The 14,887-nt window shown below is 49.1% G+C and overlaps 3 protein-coding genes across 5 annotated transcripts; 1 reads left to right on the forward strand and 2 right to left on the reverse strand.

Moving 5' to 3' along the window:
• Positions 1 to 4,363: 4,363 nt before the first annotated feature.
• On the reverse strand, positions 4,364 to 6,456 carry LOC125533644 (cytochrome P450 71A9). Its single transcript, XM_048697021.2, has 2 exons — positions 5,226 to 6,456; positions 4,364 to 5,139 (listed from the first exon to the last, which is right to left on the reverse strand). The coding sequence occupies exons 1-2, from the start codon at positions 6,153 to 6,155 to the stop codon at positions 4,522 to 4,524; spliced, it is 1,548 nt and encodes a 515-aa protein (XP_048552978.1). The 5' UTR covers positions 6,156 to 6,456; the 3' UTR covers positions 4,364 to 4,521.
• Positions 6,457 to 7,198: 742 nt separating this feature from the next.
• LOC125538726 (pentatricopeptide repeat-containing protein At1g08070, chloroplastic-like) lies at positions 7,199 to 10,344 on the reverse strand. Of its 3 annotated transcripts, none has more exons than XM_087544364.1 (2): positions 8,237 to 10,344; positions 7,199 to 7,408 (listed from the first exon to the last, which is right to left on the reverse strand). In XM_087544364.1, coding segments are annotated over exons 1-2 (2,100 nt in total). In that variant the 5' UTR covers positions 10,336 to 10,344; the 3' UTR covers positions 7,199 to 7,407. The 3 variants fall into 3 exon arrangements, with proteins under 3 accessions (XP_087400490.1, XP_087400489.1, XP_048557959.1); XM_087544363.1 differs by lacking the exon at positions 7,199 to 7,408 and adding an exon at positions 7,437 to 7,632; XM_048702002.2 differs by lacking the exon at positions 7,199 to 7,408 and having other exon boundaries at positions 8,062 to 10,344.
• Positions 10,345 to 10,380: 36 nt separating this feature from the next.
• On the forward strand, positions 10,381 to 14,019 carry LOC125538727 (glycosyl hydrolase 5 family protein). The gene is made up of 4 exons (XM_048702003.2): positions 10,381 to 10,927; positions 12,098 to 12,345; positions 12,440 to 12,960; positions 13,281 to 14,019. The coding sequence occupies exons 1-4, from the start codon at positions 10,418 to 10,420 to the stop codon at positions 13,775 to 13,777; spliced, it is 1,776 nt and encodes a 591-aa protein (XP_048557960.1). The 5' UTR covers positions 10,381 to 10,417; the 3' UTR covers positions 13,778 to 14,019.
• Positions 14,020 to 14,887: the final 868 nt, after the last annotated feature.

Below are 14,887 nucleotides of genomic sequence, written 5' to 3' on the forward strand. Positions count from 1 at the left end.
TCAAACTAAACGGACGAAATTCACGCAAACAAGACGGATTTCATATAAACTGGACGAAATTCATTACATTTTGGACATACTTCAACTAAAAAAGGGCGCTCGTGAAAAAAAAAACTACCATTTGATTTAGTTTCTTGCTCTCCCTTAGCAGCGGGAAAGGAGTCTATCTATCTGCCTAGCTTTGGTAGATTTCCCCCAACGCAATTCAAAAACGGAAATTCCACGAATCCCTAAGGTGGATAAGTCCGACGACTCAGCGGAGCTCGTCCGACGTTGGAGGTATAATTTCGGACATAGTTCAACTAATCACATAGTCTAATGCCGGCCGCGGCGGATCTCCATTCCCACAACATGGCTACCCTACTCCGTGAAGCCAAGGCGGGGGTCGACGATGGTTTGCGCTGAACCGGGCATGACACCAGCTGTGTATGTCGACGATGCGGTGGTGGTGGCCATCGTGGGACCCAAGCGGCGGCGACATCCATGGTCTATGTCGGTGTCAAAACCGGCGGATCTCGGGTAGGGGGTCCCGAACTGTGCGTCTAGGCCGAATGGTAACAGGAGGCAGGGGACACGATGTTTTACCCAGGTTCGGGCCCTTTTGATGGAGGTAAAACCCTACGTCCTGCTTGATTAATATTGATGATATGGGTAGTACAAGAGTAGATCTACCACGAGATCAGAGAGGCTAAACCCTAGAAGCTAGCCTATGGTATGATTGTATGTTGTATATGGAGTTGTATCGACTAGCCTGGCCTCGGTTTATATAATGCACCAGAGGCCTAGGTTAACAAGAGTCCTAGCTGAATACGCCGGTGGGGAGAAGTCCTTGTCTTGATCGCCAAGTCTCGTGGAATCTTCCTTGTATGCGGCAGTTGTCCGAACTGGCCCATGAGTATACGGCCACGGGGGTCCTCGGCCCAATCTATCAGATCGGAAGATGACGTGTTGAGTACCCCCTAGTCCAGGACGCCGTCAGTCTACTTTTCCTCAGCGTCGGCGGCGGTCACAGACGTGCTGGCCGCCTCCACCGTCAGGGTGCGGTTCCGCCAATGTTTGTGGCGAAAGGCGCGGGAAGAGCGTGACGACACGACGGCATCCACGGCAACCACGACGCCCGTGCCACCATGCTCCCTCGCTTGCCGACGGGGGGCAACAGACCACTCCTCTATGAGTTAGCTTGGAGCGGCGAGTTGCTGCACCAGGGGCTAGCTTGGAGCGGCGGCTTGCTCCTCCGCTTGCCTGCCTGCAACCCCACCCATGGTAGGAACAATCTGGGTGGCAAGGGAGGTGGAGCAGCGAGTTACCAAGCTCGGATCCGGCAGGCTTGGCGGGCCACCCAACCGCCTTTTATACTGGAGAACCTCTCTTCCTCCTCGCCGGATGCCATGGAGAGTGTGCAGAATATGGTGCAAGGAGGAGATGGGGAGCGGAGATGTGATGCGGTTCTTGCCTGGCGTCTGGCCTCGTTTAAATAGCGGGTGGACAAGAGGAGCCAACTGGCGTTGTGTTTAATGCCGGCCGGCTAGCGGATGGAAGTGTGACCAGAGTAGGTTTCTCGGCACACGCGCGGGTTCAATAGAGGTAGGTGGGGCAGTGTAAAGCTGGTTGAATGCTGCGACAAGGCGTGTTCAGCCGGGCATGTAGCGGGCGACGCTCTCTTGGCCGACGCGCCACTTCAAAAAGATAATATAGGAATCTGTAGCAACTTTTCGAAAAACAATTCAACACAATACATATTCAAAACAATGTGAGTACGCAAAGCTTGTGTATCATTTGATTGATAGTAGAAGTAATAAGAGACATGGGGAAGGGTAGCCATCACGATACACGTACACTAGACAATGTGATTATGATAACCTTAGCAGGAGAGACATGGAGTGCTCAGCCCAAAAAAACAACTAACAACTCTCCTGGAGCATTCTGGAGATCCCTTTGGCGTCGGCCTTACTCTACTAGCACATGTCTTCCTGAATGCCTTGCACACGGCGAGTGCCGGAGGATCGCTACCCATCAAAGATGCACCCATTATGGTGCTTCAAAATCCACTATAGTGAGTAGAATGAGAGTGGAGGTACCCCCACGGTGCCCTCAAGGGGCGAGCGCACATGTGGTGGCCCACCAGTCAGATAAGACGGTTTTCGATCTCGGTAGAGTGGTTGTGGATGGACACCAGAAGAGCACCTCATGCCAGACCTGGCAAGATAAGGGGCATCCAACGAGAAGGTGTTGCATATCTTTTTGAACCTAATTGTAGAGGATGCAGAAGTCATCATGAGGAAGCCCACGACGGGCAAGGCGATCCGCCATACAACACTAATCCTAAAGGGCAAGCCATGTGAAGACCTTGATGTGCAGCGACGCCCAAATCTTCCAAGAAAGCTGCCAAATTTGATCGCGAGTCAAGCCCTAAAAAAGGGGTAGATAGCACTAACTGGACGGAATCAGTCCACCACCAACGCAGCTTGTCACCCTCCCCCCTAAGGGGGAAAGGGGGTGACGACGATGCCAAAGCTCCACGTATTGCACAAGTGCGCCAGACCCAATTGCATCATGGATGTGCGGAACCAAGCACATTCCGACAAGCCCTCACGCATTGTGCGGTCTTTTTCCATCTTTTCTTGGGGATGATGGAAAAACCCGGGGGTGCAAGCTCCGAGACGGACTTCCCGTCGATCTAATGATCAATCCAAAAATGACATGAGTTGCCATCACACAATGACCACGTCGTGGAAGCACGAAAGATGTGGGCGATCGTCGGGTTAGAGGGAAGGTGAAAGCAAGCCCTCGATGGTTGTAAGTAACACCGGACCCTACGAGGTGGCCTAACTCCATCATAGTTGCCATGTTCATAGTTGTTATATTGCATATGTGAAAGTGCATCTAGTACCCCTTTGAGGTTTTGGATGATTAATGATAAAACAATTAAGGAAATAATGTGTTTGTGTGTATACACAGGCGAAATTCCATGAGGATTTGGTTGAACCAAAGCATATGACCCCTAAAAATTATGTGGAACAATTGAAGAATTTGGGTTCACTCGCGGACTATAAATAGCTACCTGCCTACAACCATTTGCAGTTGGCTGCCATGTGTGAAAACTGACAAGTCTTGTCTTAGCAACCCATCCCTCCAAAGAGATAGAGAGAATCCTAAGTGACGAAAAATCCCTCATAACCTAAAACTATTAAGTGATTGAGCATCACTAGAGAATCAAAGCTGAACTAAGACATTTCACTCTTGAGGAATGAGCAGCATCTAGAGTTCTAGACGGCTATGAGTCAAGTTCAAGAGCATCCAGACTGTCGAAGAACATGTATGTGAAAGTCCGGAGATCACATCAAGATCCACCACGAGTTATTGGGAGGGTTCCGAAGAACTTAGCTCAGGGAGAAGAAGGCGAGAACTTTCGTGTACTTAGAGTTGTGGCTCTGCCTTTCCAACCAGACATAGAGTTGTGGCACCAACTTGAACTGGGTGAACACATTGTGTTGTCTTCTCTGAGGAAATGAGTTCTATTTCTTCGCACTGCTTTACTTTTAGTAGTTTCTCTGTGCTTCAAAGCTTTCCCCCTTATATCTTTCTTCGTGATTGTTGTCAAGACTTTGCATGCGTCTATCTATTCCGCCGCATATCTCGATGCTTAGCTTTGTACTCTGTCTAGCAATTCTCAAGTGCATTTGCTTGTTTGTTAGACTTGAGTATCTGTTCTATCAATTAGCCATTTTACTTGCCCGCACTCTTATGCTCCTTCCACGGGAGTTTTGAGCCGCATGCTAAGTTATCGGTATTGATTTTCCTGTTTTAATTTGCCTTTGTATTACTGTTTCATACTCCCTTATTCTTCTATTTCCTAGAGTATTTTATGTTTTCGAAGAATTCCATAGATTCTCTCATTCACCCTCTTCCTCTTGTCGATATATTGATCCTAATATGAAGCGCATTCCATATGCTTTTCGAGGCTGGACATGCAACGTGCAAAATCCGATTCGCCATATCTCAACCTTCATAGTTTTATTACATATTGGACCCATGTCATTGATTACATATTTATTTTCCAAATTTCAACTTCTACTTCTCTTCATCATCAACAGGCCGACGACATCAAGGTCGACACCGTCGGTCATAGACGCTTCCGACGTGTGCAACCCTGCTAGGACGACCTTTTCGGCTAAAATCATCGGTTTCATTACATCAATCAGGACCCTAAGACGTGCTAGAGTTGCTCCTACATATGTTTGGACGCTTGCATAGAGACAACACAGCCGCTCATTCTCAATCTCGCAAAGTTACTATCAAATGCAATCGTATACAGCTCAATCATCTTATAAATATCTCTGTTGACATTGGCAGATGTCCGATCAAAAAAAAATGTTATCGTTTCTTTTGTACTTTAATGTTTAGGTCGGATGGATCTGTTACTATTTCAAAACAGCAAAACTGATAATGTTGACTGTTTCAAGATAATGAATAAATTGACCAAAAGTCACTTATTTGCTGCACATAGATCACAACATCGTACTACACGCATCGCCGTGGTTTCGCGAACAGCATGAGAGGGTTCTTCCTGTACATGGTCAACCCGTTCTCCTCCTCAGCGTCCAGCTTGCCGAGCGGCGCGCTCCAGTCAAAGGAGAAGAGCAGGTTGGCCAGCAGCAGCTCCACCACGGCCGTCGCGAAGTGCACGCCGGGGCAGCTCCTCCGCCCGATCCCGAACGGCACCAGCGCGAAGCTGTCGTGCCACGGCTTGGAGTCGCCGAGGTCCCCGCCGCGCTCATGCCGCTCGGGGACGAACTGCGCCGCGTCGGCGCCCCACGCGCCGGCGTGCGCGCCGATGGCCTTCACGTTGACGAGCACCCGCGTCCCGGCCGGTATCTCGCAGCCGTGGATCGTGCATGGCTCGGTGGTCTCCCGGGGCACCAGGAGCGGCACCGGCGGGTGCAGCCTCATGGACTCCTTGATGACCAGCTTCAGGTAGCTGAGCCCCGGGAGGTCGGGCTCCCGGACCATGCCGCTGTCGCCGACCACGCTGCGCACCTCGTCCTGCGCCTTGGCGAGGATGCCCGGGTGGTTGACCAGCTCCGTCATCGTCCATTCCACCGTCGCCGCCGACGTGTCGGTCCCGGCAATGAACATGTCCTTCAAAGATACGTAAAAGCCAGAATTTTCAACGAAATGCTTGTGTGCGTGTGTATTTGTTCTTATTCAAGTGCACGAGTATGTACCGTGAGGATGCCTTTGATCTGGTCGCGACTGCTGAACGTGCTCCGGTGAGCCGGGTCGGCGTGCAGGCGGAGGAGCACGTCGACCAAGTCCTCCTCCTCGTCGGCGGAGGAGGATGCTCGCCGTTTGAGGTGACTGTCGATCACGCTCTCGTAGAACGCGTCGAGCTGGTGGAAGTTCCGCTCCAGACGCCCCCGCAGGCCACGCGGCGCGTCCAGCCACCCGAGCCACGGCACGTAGTCGGCGACCCAGAAAGCACCAAGAAGCCTCTGCGTCTCCTTGAGGACAGCACTCGCCTCCGCGCCACCTTCGCCGCCGTCGTCGCCGCCGAAGGCGACACGTCGCACGATCTTGTTGCTCGCGGCGAGGAGAAGCCCGCTCAGGTCCACGGCACCGCCGGCGCCGGACGCGTCGGCCACGGCGGCGACGAGCGCGGCGGCCTCGCCCTCCCTGGCCTCGCGGAACCCGCGCACCCGCGGGGCGCCGAGGAGCTCGGACAGGCACGCGCGGCGCGCGGCGCGCCAGAAGGCGCCTTCCGACGGCGCGAAGGAGATGTTCTGCAGGCCGTAGGAGAACCTGGCGGCCGCGTAGAGCGCCGGGCGGCCGGACATGGCGCGGTCGTTGTGCTGGAACGCGGCGCGTGCCGCGTCGGCGGAGGAGACGACGAGCGTCGGCACGGAGCCGAGGCGGAGCAGCATGAGAGGCGCGTCGTGCTTGACGGCGAGCGCGGCGAGGGAGTCGTGCGGGAGCGCGCCGAGCTGGTGGAGGTTGCCGATGAGGGGCAGGCCCCTCGGGCGCGGGAGGGAGGGTGAGGCCGAGGCCGAGGCGGAGCGTCTCTTGCTCGGCGCGAGCAGTTGCTTGAGGAGGAGGAGGAGGGTGGCGACGACGACGAGGAGACATGCCAAGAGCTCGGGAGCTTGGAGCGACGCCATGGCAAACTGTTGTCGCGGGGGCGTGGTGGTGCGGATTGAGGCCGCCGCTGTAACGTTGTTTGTCTAAAGCGGCTGCTTACTCGGACGCGAACTAAGAGCACTCGGCGACTACCCTCGTTAAAATCTCCGTCGTTGCACTGCTGTCTAAAGATTCGTGCATATAATTGGATGAAATGAATTGCTGTTGTTGAATACACTCCAACGTAGAGTGATATAGTACGCATCTATTTGGCGACAATAAATTAGGACCAAAAGTCCTGCTGTAAGTACAACACACCGTTGGACATTTATTGGACTACGAAGAGTATTGAGCCACTGATGCTTTATCTTCATAGTGTTAATTACATAAACTGTACTCATCATTGTCATTGCTCTCGCCCCTTTGATTCTCTTCGCCCGGCCATTGTTCCTCCTCCCGTTGATTAGTGCCGAAAAAAATGATAGGAGGTTACATAATGTGCACAAAATAGATGATGCGCACAAAAACAAAATAGTCATTTTTTGGCTATAATTCCTCGTAAATCATTTTACTCATAATAGCATCGCGTGCAAGAAGAGAAAGATGAACGTGGCTTAAGTTTCTAAATGAAGCGAGATTTATCTCATAACTTGTTAGTTTGTCGCTCGAATTAGCTACCGGTGTGTTCAATGGAATAGAAAAATATAACAAATACTAACTTTCTTATCTGTGGTCTTTACCCCAGGAGGTTTTCCTTTACATTTGTGTTCAAGCTATTACTAGCCATGCATGCTTCTGCCTAGTGGCCTAGACATAATGTATTGATAGGTTGGACAAGAAAGTCTTTGCCCGTACAAAGAATCCGAGCGCCTTATTAACCGTCAAATTATTTATATTATATCACATGACCGGACTTGTAGTAACAATCAAAATTTTGGAGTGTAAGTGGTAAAAAGAGAGCACTTTTTCTGTTCACGTATTGAAAGTGCACCAGCAATGTTAAATGACATGAATGGAACTTATGCCAGTGGAGTTGGAACAGTGTAGCAGACAGAAACCTTAATGTGCGGGGAACAGAAACACGTGTACTTTACGTCTGCTATGTTGAACAGGGAAAGATAAATACTAGTTATAAGGACATAAATACAATTGGGGCTATTATAGTGCGTGAGAATCCCAAAACGATTTGATGGGCAAGATTCCAATGAGCGTCGTCGCCGAATGCTCCTCCGCAATTTCGCTGCTTACAACTTGGTGTACTTGCCGCCCGGATGACACTTGAAAGGTACTGCTTCTGTCGGATATGGAGATTTCTCACTCACCCGATGTACAGATAAGTGGTTATATCAACAGCCGATATTACAACAAAGATTATAATAAGGCTAAACAAATTAGACATGTGCGCATCCACGCGTCAGCTTTGTTGACAACAACAACAACACCAACTCACCAGAAGCAGCCGTAGGTTGAACCCAGCAAATGCCGTCGTTGTGGCCAAAACAATGAAAGGAAACTGTGCTGCTCCGCATTTGAAATTTTATGTAAGCACACCACAGTTTCTTTACAAGTTAAGTAAAATGCAACAGGTTTATTCCTCGTTTTGGTATTCATGCAATGCACAGCAATGTGCAGCCTGTACACACTCAGTTCTCGTTCTTGAAGCTGCAGAACCAACTTCTATTCTGGCAGGCTAGGAATCTTCTCTAACAGTTTTTTGAAGCGCACACCGTAGGACAATAGTTCTACGGTAAATTTTCATTAATAGTGGTATGTTACGTAAATTTTCATTAATAGTGGTATGTTACATGAGGTAAGGAGAAAAAGAAGAAAACTACAAAGATCCTATCCAGAAAAGGGAAAACAGATTAACCAACTCTGGTTTTTGGGAACTGAATCATCAGGTTATTAGAATGTCTGAGCTAACCAAGCCTGAAACTCTGCAGATAATTTGCTCTTGATCTTAATACCTAATAACTTGAGCTCCTGTTTGAGAGTGAACGGCATTGTCGTACTTACAGATTACTTACAAAGTGCTGTACAGCCTCTCTGGCTCAGGTGACCCCGGTGTACATATAAACTTATGTAAGAGAAAAACCTTGACGCGCAGAGAATTTATACTCACCAGTAATCATTGCAGGAGCACAAACCATCTTTGAAATGATGAAACCTGTTCCTGTCTCTGACAACAATCTCCCTGTTGTACACTTTCGAGATCAACTTCGTGGCGGAGTGGCAGTCCACACACACTCTCAAATTCTTCGACAGCCGAATGGTTGCGCCAGGGCGCGACTTCATCAGGCCAAACGCAATGGCCAGCTTCTCGCTGTGATGTGAAACGGACACTTGCTTCTCAGATTCATCAACATCTAGCCTTGCGTCAGCGGTATTTGGGACGTACCCAGCCATCTTGATGTTTTCAATCATCTCATCCACTTTCTCATATATCTCCCTCGACTGGGGGTGGTCGCTGTCTTCAGCAAAGAACTCGAAGATTGTCCCATCCAGCTCAATGAGACTGCACCCAGGAATTTTCTTGATCCCTCTCTCATTCATTTCCTTCCGAATCATAGCTGCGTCTTTCCATTGTCCCACTGACGCGTAGGTGTTCGATAGAAGTATGTAGTTACCACTGTGATTGGGATCTAGTGGGGTGATCTGCTTCAGCGCTTCTTCTCCGATTTCAACATTTTTGTGAACTGTGCAAGCAGAAAGCAGTGCCCTCCAGACAACTGCATTTGGCACAATTGGCATATTCCTGATAAACTGGTGCGCCTCATCAATCAAACCTGCCCGTCCCAACAGATCAACCATACAGCCATAGTGCTCAATCCTTGGATGGATGCCATAATCCTGGGTCATACTATCAAAATGCCGGCGACCCTCCTCAACTAAGCAGCTGTGGCTGCAAGCTAGGAGAACACCAATGAATGTGACATCTGTAGGCTCAATGTTGGCCTTCCGCATGGATGAGAAGAGCTCCAGCGCTTCTCTACCTCTTCCGTTGCTTGCCATGCCCTTTATCAAGGCTGTCCACGTCCAAGAATTCCTCACAGGCATCGACTCAAATGCCTTGACTGCATCTTCAATGCATCCGCACTTTGCATAGAAGTCCACCAGCGCAGTGCCAAGAACAACTGTAAGGGGCAAGGCCTTTCTCCTTATGTATGAATGCACCCACTTGCCCGTCTCAAGTGCACCCAGGACAGCACAGGCAGAGAGCACACTGACCATGGTTATATCATTCGGGTTCACCTCGGTAGCCTGCATCTCATTAAAAATAGCAAGTGCCTCTCGACATCGGTCGGCTTGAGTGTAGCCAGAGATCATCGCGCTCCAAGCAACCACATCCCGGGAGTGCATCCTGTCAAACAATCTCCGCGCCTTATCAAGTTCTCCACACTTGGCATTCATGTCAACCAGCGCAGTTGCCAAGTTTCTGTTCCTCACCATCCCCTTCTCCTCTGCATAAACTCCAATCCGCTCGCCGAGCTTAGAATCACCTATTTTTCCGCATGCTGTGGCAACACTCACCAATGTGACCTCATCAAACGGTGCCTGAACCTCAAGCATACCCTTAAACATGTCCACTACCTCCTTCCAGTCTCCATTCTTGAAGTAGCCCGCTATCATCGCATTCCATGTAACGACACCCTTTTCCTCGACTGCGTTGAACAGTACCTTTGCCGCCATGATATCCCCACAGCTCGCATACATATGTATCAAGCTGTTCAGCACAAACTGATCGGCCATGAACCCAAGCTTGACAGCGTACGCCTGAACGCTGCGCCCTGTAGCCAAGGCATATATCCTGGCGCAGGACTTTACGGTGTTGGCAATGGTGTGCTGGTCGGGGCAGACGTTGGCAGCAATGGCAGCATCGAGCATTTCGACGAACAGGTGGAGGGCATCCTCCGGGTGGCCCGCGCGGAAGAGGGCACGGATAAGGATGTTGTAGGACCGCGCGGAGAGGGGCGGGTGGGGGCCTAGGCGGAGCAGGCGGATCGCGTAGGCGAGGTGGGCCGCGGTGGTGGCCGGCGACGGGAGCGTGGTAGCCTCGAGGAAGGAGTGGAAGGACTCTGGCGAAGTGGTGAGCTCACCGGACTTGAGCAGAGCCGCGTGGAGCTGAGGCACGTCGCGCAGCGCCGCTCGGCGGGGTGTATAACGCACCGGCGACGGCGCGGCGGGGAGAGCCGCCGCCGAGACGACGACGGCGGTGGCCATTCGAGCTCGCTCGAGCTTAACCGCTTAAGCGCACCAGGCCAACCGCCGCTTGCCTTTCTTTGCTTATCCGAGCAGCTGACGCATGGTCCCCACACGTCGTGGTCCCACATGTCATGCCCCATTTAAACTCCAGATCCGCCTCTCTGCTCTCCCAGTCCCAGTCCCAGTAATTACCATGGCTTCTTCCTCTCCAACTCCACTGCTCCTCGGCCTCCTCCTCGTCCTCCTAGCGTCCGCACGCGCCGCCTCGGTCTCGCTCCCGGCGCTACCGCTCTCTACGGCGTCGCGGTGGGTGGTGGGCGCGGACGGGCGGCGCGTGAAGCTGGTCTGCGCGAACTGGGCGTCGCACCTGGAGCCCGTCGCCGCGGAGGGCCTGTCCCGGCGCGGCGTGGGGGACATCGCGGCGCGCGTCGCGGCGATGGGGTTCAACTGCGTGAGGCTCACCTGGCCGACCTACCTCGCCACCAACGCCACGCTCTCGTCGCTGCCGCTGCGGTGGTCGCTGGAGCGCCTCGGCCTGCGGGAGTCCGCCGCCGGCGTGCGTGTCAACAACCCAGACCTCCTGGACCTGCCCCTCATCGATGTGTTCCGGGTAGGTGGTTGCTGTCAGCGCTTTAAATAACCGAGGTTATCCCCTGAGAAGCCATGATTGCATTTGTTTATTCGGATTCCTGCGTTGTTCTGGTTTGGACTTGATGTCGGTATTAATCAAACCATTTAGCTAGTATTCAAAGTGCAAGAAGCAGTAGTCAAAGAATAATATTCTGAAATGGATGCTTACATATATCTTACTACTACCACCAAAGAATTGGCAAGTGTTGCTAGTGTTGCGAATTGGAAGGTTAAGTTATGCCAAAACTGAACATGTCTTTAATGCAACCTACAGGTTCTTTAAAGAAACAAAAATGAGAATCTTGAATATATTTGTTGCTGCTAGAGTGCCAGGTTAGCAGTGAACTGAACTTCACAACACCGTATGTCAATTATATATAGACATAAAGTAAATAACTGTTCCGGGGAATAAATAAGAGAAATTATATTGTCGAAAAAAGTGTATGCCATGGATCAATTTGTCTGTAGCTAACCAGCTGAAATTAGCACTGTTTTGAATAAGTAAAACTTGCTTCAGAAGTCCAAACATTGCATATTAGAGGAATTCTGATGGCAAATAATTCATCAGAACTCACAAGGCTCGCCAAAGAACCTCAGGGTATCCTTCTTTTCTCTTTATCAAGGACACCATCTGATGCAAGATGAGGGATAAATGCCAATATAGAAATAAGTTATCATTTTTTGCTATTTCAGGAAATGCCATCGCTCTTGCTTAAAAGATTGTCTTCCCTTTTATTCGCCACTGTTTAGGTTGAACAGAGGCATACCTACTAGTCACCAAATTGATGGTCCAATATGAGGGTGCCTTGCAAGTCACAATGCTCTAGTGAGCACAAATATTGCTTGTAGGATTTGTTTGGATGATGGGGATACATGTCACATCAAACGAATGGATTAGGTGAGCTGGTTCTTTTTCCATACCAGCTATCTAGTTGGGCATGAGGGTCTCTCGGGGAGGTATCTAGTTAGCTGACATGGTAATATAGAACAAATAGTCAAATAATGTAGTTACCCAACCTATATGTTTTTCTTGTGACACACCTACTACCAGGCTAAACATGAAGTGAAAACAGTATTTTTATTTTTGTCTATCAAGGGGTAAATGAATTATGATTATGATCATCCTTCTGATATGGGTCAAACTTAATAGGAAGTGGTATCAGCTTTGGCCAGCAACAGCATTATGGTCATACTTGATAACCAAATGACTACTCCAGGATGGTGCTGTAGCAGAACTGACGGTAATGGCTTCTTTGGAGACAAATACTTCGACCCTGAAGAATGGTTGAAGGGCCTCAGTGCAATGGCAACAATGTTTAGGGACACAAAGAATGTTGTCGGCATGAGCTTGCGTAATGAGCTTCGTGGCCCCTACCAAAATGTTAGTTTGTGGTACAGGTATGTTACTGAGCAAAGGCCCTCATGAGTCATGCTATTGAGAAGGCTTTTCTATGTAACTGATGATATTGAAAACTTATATTACATTCTTTAGGTATATGCAACAGGGTGCTGAAGCTGTGCATGCAGCAAACCCTAATGTCCTTGTTATTTTGTCGGGCCTGGATTTTGACAACAGTCTCTCCTTCTTGTCCCCAAAGCAAGTTAAGTTGTCATTTACTGGAAAGTTAGTCTTCGAGCAGCATTGGTATGGTTTCTCAGATGGAACTGATTGGGAAAATTGGAACCAAAATGATGCTTGTGGAGTGGCTGTTGAGTCCATAAGGACTAAAGGACTCTTTCTTCTTCAACAAGGATGGCCGTTATTTTTCTCTGAGATTGGGTTTGACATGTCTGGCACGCATATTGCTGACAATCGTTATCTTACGTGCTTCTTAAGTGTAGCAGCTGAAATGGATCTGGATTGGGCTGTTTGGGCTCTCGAAGGGAGTTACTATATCAGGGAGGGTATTCTAGCTTACGATGAAACATATGGTTTGCTAACATGGGATTGGTATACAGCTAGGAACCCCAGCTTCATTGAAAGGATCAATTCCCTGCAATCTCCATTTCAAGGTTTGAACTTTACCTATCTCTGTATTACTACCTAGCGACGTTGTCAGACACAAATTTTGTGCTATCTGTTGCACATATTTGCCTAACCATTCATTTGCTGAACCAACACATAAGCCTTTCATGGGTATTCATTTAGGATAATTTACCAGTATGCATTTATTGACTTTCAAAAGTGATTGTAAATTGTAACTGCTAGGGATGCACTTCGATGATGATATATGTAGTAGCCAAGTATGCAAGAAAAACTAAAATCCACGCAAAATATAATGCCGACACTTTGATAGTGGAAGAATTTATTTGGATACTCATATATACTGCAGGTCCTGGTCTACCCAGCAGTCACAAACCATACAAGGTAATATTTCATCCTCTAACCGGGCTCTGCGTGTTGGTGGAATCTGCGAATGTGCTTAAGCTGGGTCCGTGCGATGAATCGAACGCTTGGAACTACACCTCCGCGTATGAGCTTGTGCTGAAGCACACCGGGCAATGCCTTGAAGCCAAGTCTGTGGGTGATACTGCAAAGCTTGGGGCTGGCTGCAGCAAATCCTGTTCAAAGTGGCAGCTAATTTCTGATTCAGGAATGCATGTTTCGGCCGAACTCACTAAGAATGGGACCAGAGTGTGCTTGGAAGCCGGTCCTGACGGCGTCATCACCACAGATGAATGCAAGTGCCTGACCGAAGATCCAACCTGCGACCCTGAGAGCCAGTGGTTCAAAGTTATATCAAGTAGTAGAGGCATACCAGGCGATTCCTCTGTTCTGCAGTTGCCATCTCTTGGACCCTGGCCTCCAACGTCAAGTTCATCGCGGTAGCGACTTGAACACGCACCATGCATGTATCTAGTTGAGGACAAAGTTGTTCAGGCCAATTCGACGACCGTAATCTTGCGATCTGGGAAGTTACACGCAGAATGTCTGCAGTTCACTTCTCTAGTGTGTATAATGTGTCACCCTTTAAGCACTTTCTTTTTTTCTGTCAAAACAAACCACTTGTATGTTGCTTACGTTGTTGGGTTCAGAATAGAACTACAGAGAATCTAGTGCTTGTTGGCTTACCCCTGTTTGGTTGAGTATGTATGCCACTTGTTGGCCACTGAGGTAGGGGATTGATCTGAGGTTGCAATCGTGCTCAAAGGGAGCCGTGAGGAGGAGATAGAGCTTGCACAAATTTTCTTGTTATATCCCCCCAAAAGAAAACTGCTTACCTTTATTCAGCTTGAATGACAAGGAAACAAACTCAAACCAAACTGAATCCCAAAGAACCTAACGCTATCTGTTCTGAACTGAAGGAAGGGGCCATGAGGATCACCCATTTCTCTGCCTGCAGCCGTGATATCCTCAGAACTGAATTATCTAATAGCATGACTATCTTAGCCGTCCAATCATAAATTGAAGGACGAGATTGCCTCGCATGAAGAGCAGAACTTAACATTGATAATTCGAGTTCATGAGGCGAAAGCTGAAAGATCTAGGATGCTAGCACATGATTTGGATTACGGTTGAAACAGAAAACGAAAACATTATTTCTGAATTGTTTACATGTAAGTAGCAAATCTCTTGTGATGAGAAAATCGTTTCTTCGTTCGATGGAAAAGAGTCCTACGAAAAGATCCAGGACCTCCATCTCAAAAAAATAAAATAAAAATCCAGGACCTGGCCATGTGTGTTAAGCATTCCCTTTAATTTCGTCCAATTTTGCACTGCTTAAAGCAGCCACGGCATGAACAGGAAGGAAACCCACTCTTCCTCTGCTTGCTCAATTACCACGTCTCGCCTTAATTTGCTCTTCCTCAGCTCACGGACGCAATCCTCATTCGGGTTGGCGACTCTCGGTTGATTTGGTTGGAGAGGTACGGAAACTACACGTGGTTTGCACGATCTGGCAACACTAATCCAACTAACAACACCATTCTTAGACTAAAA

The sequence above is a fragment of the Triticum urartu genome, chromosome 2A, assembly GCF_056163025.1.
Source record: "Triticum urartu cultivar PI428250 chromosome 2A, HENAU_Tu73, whole genome shotgun sequence".
Taxonomy (NCBI): domain Eukaryota; kingdom Viridiplantae; phylum Streptophyta; class Magnoliopsida; order Poales; family Poaceae; genus Triticum; species Triticum urartu.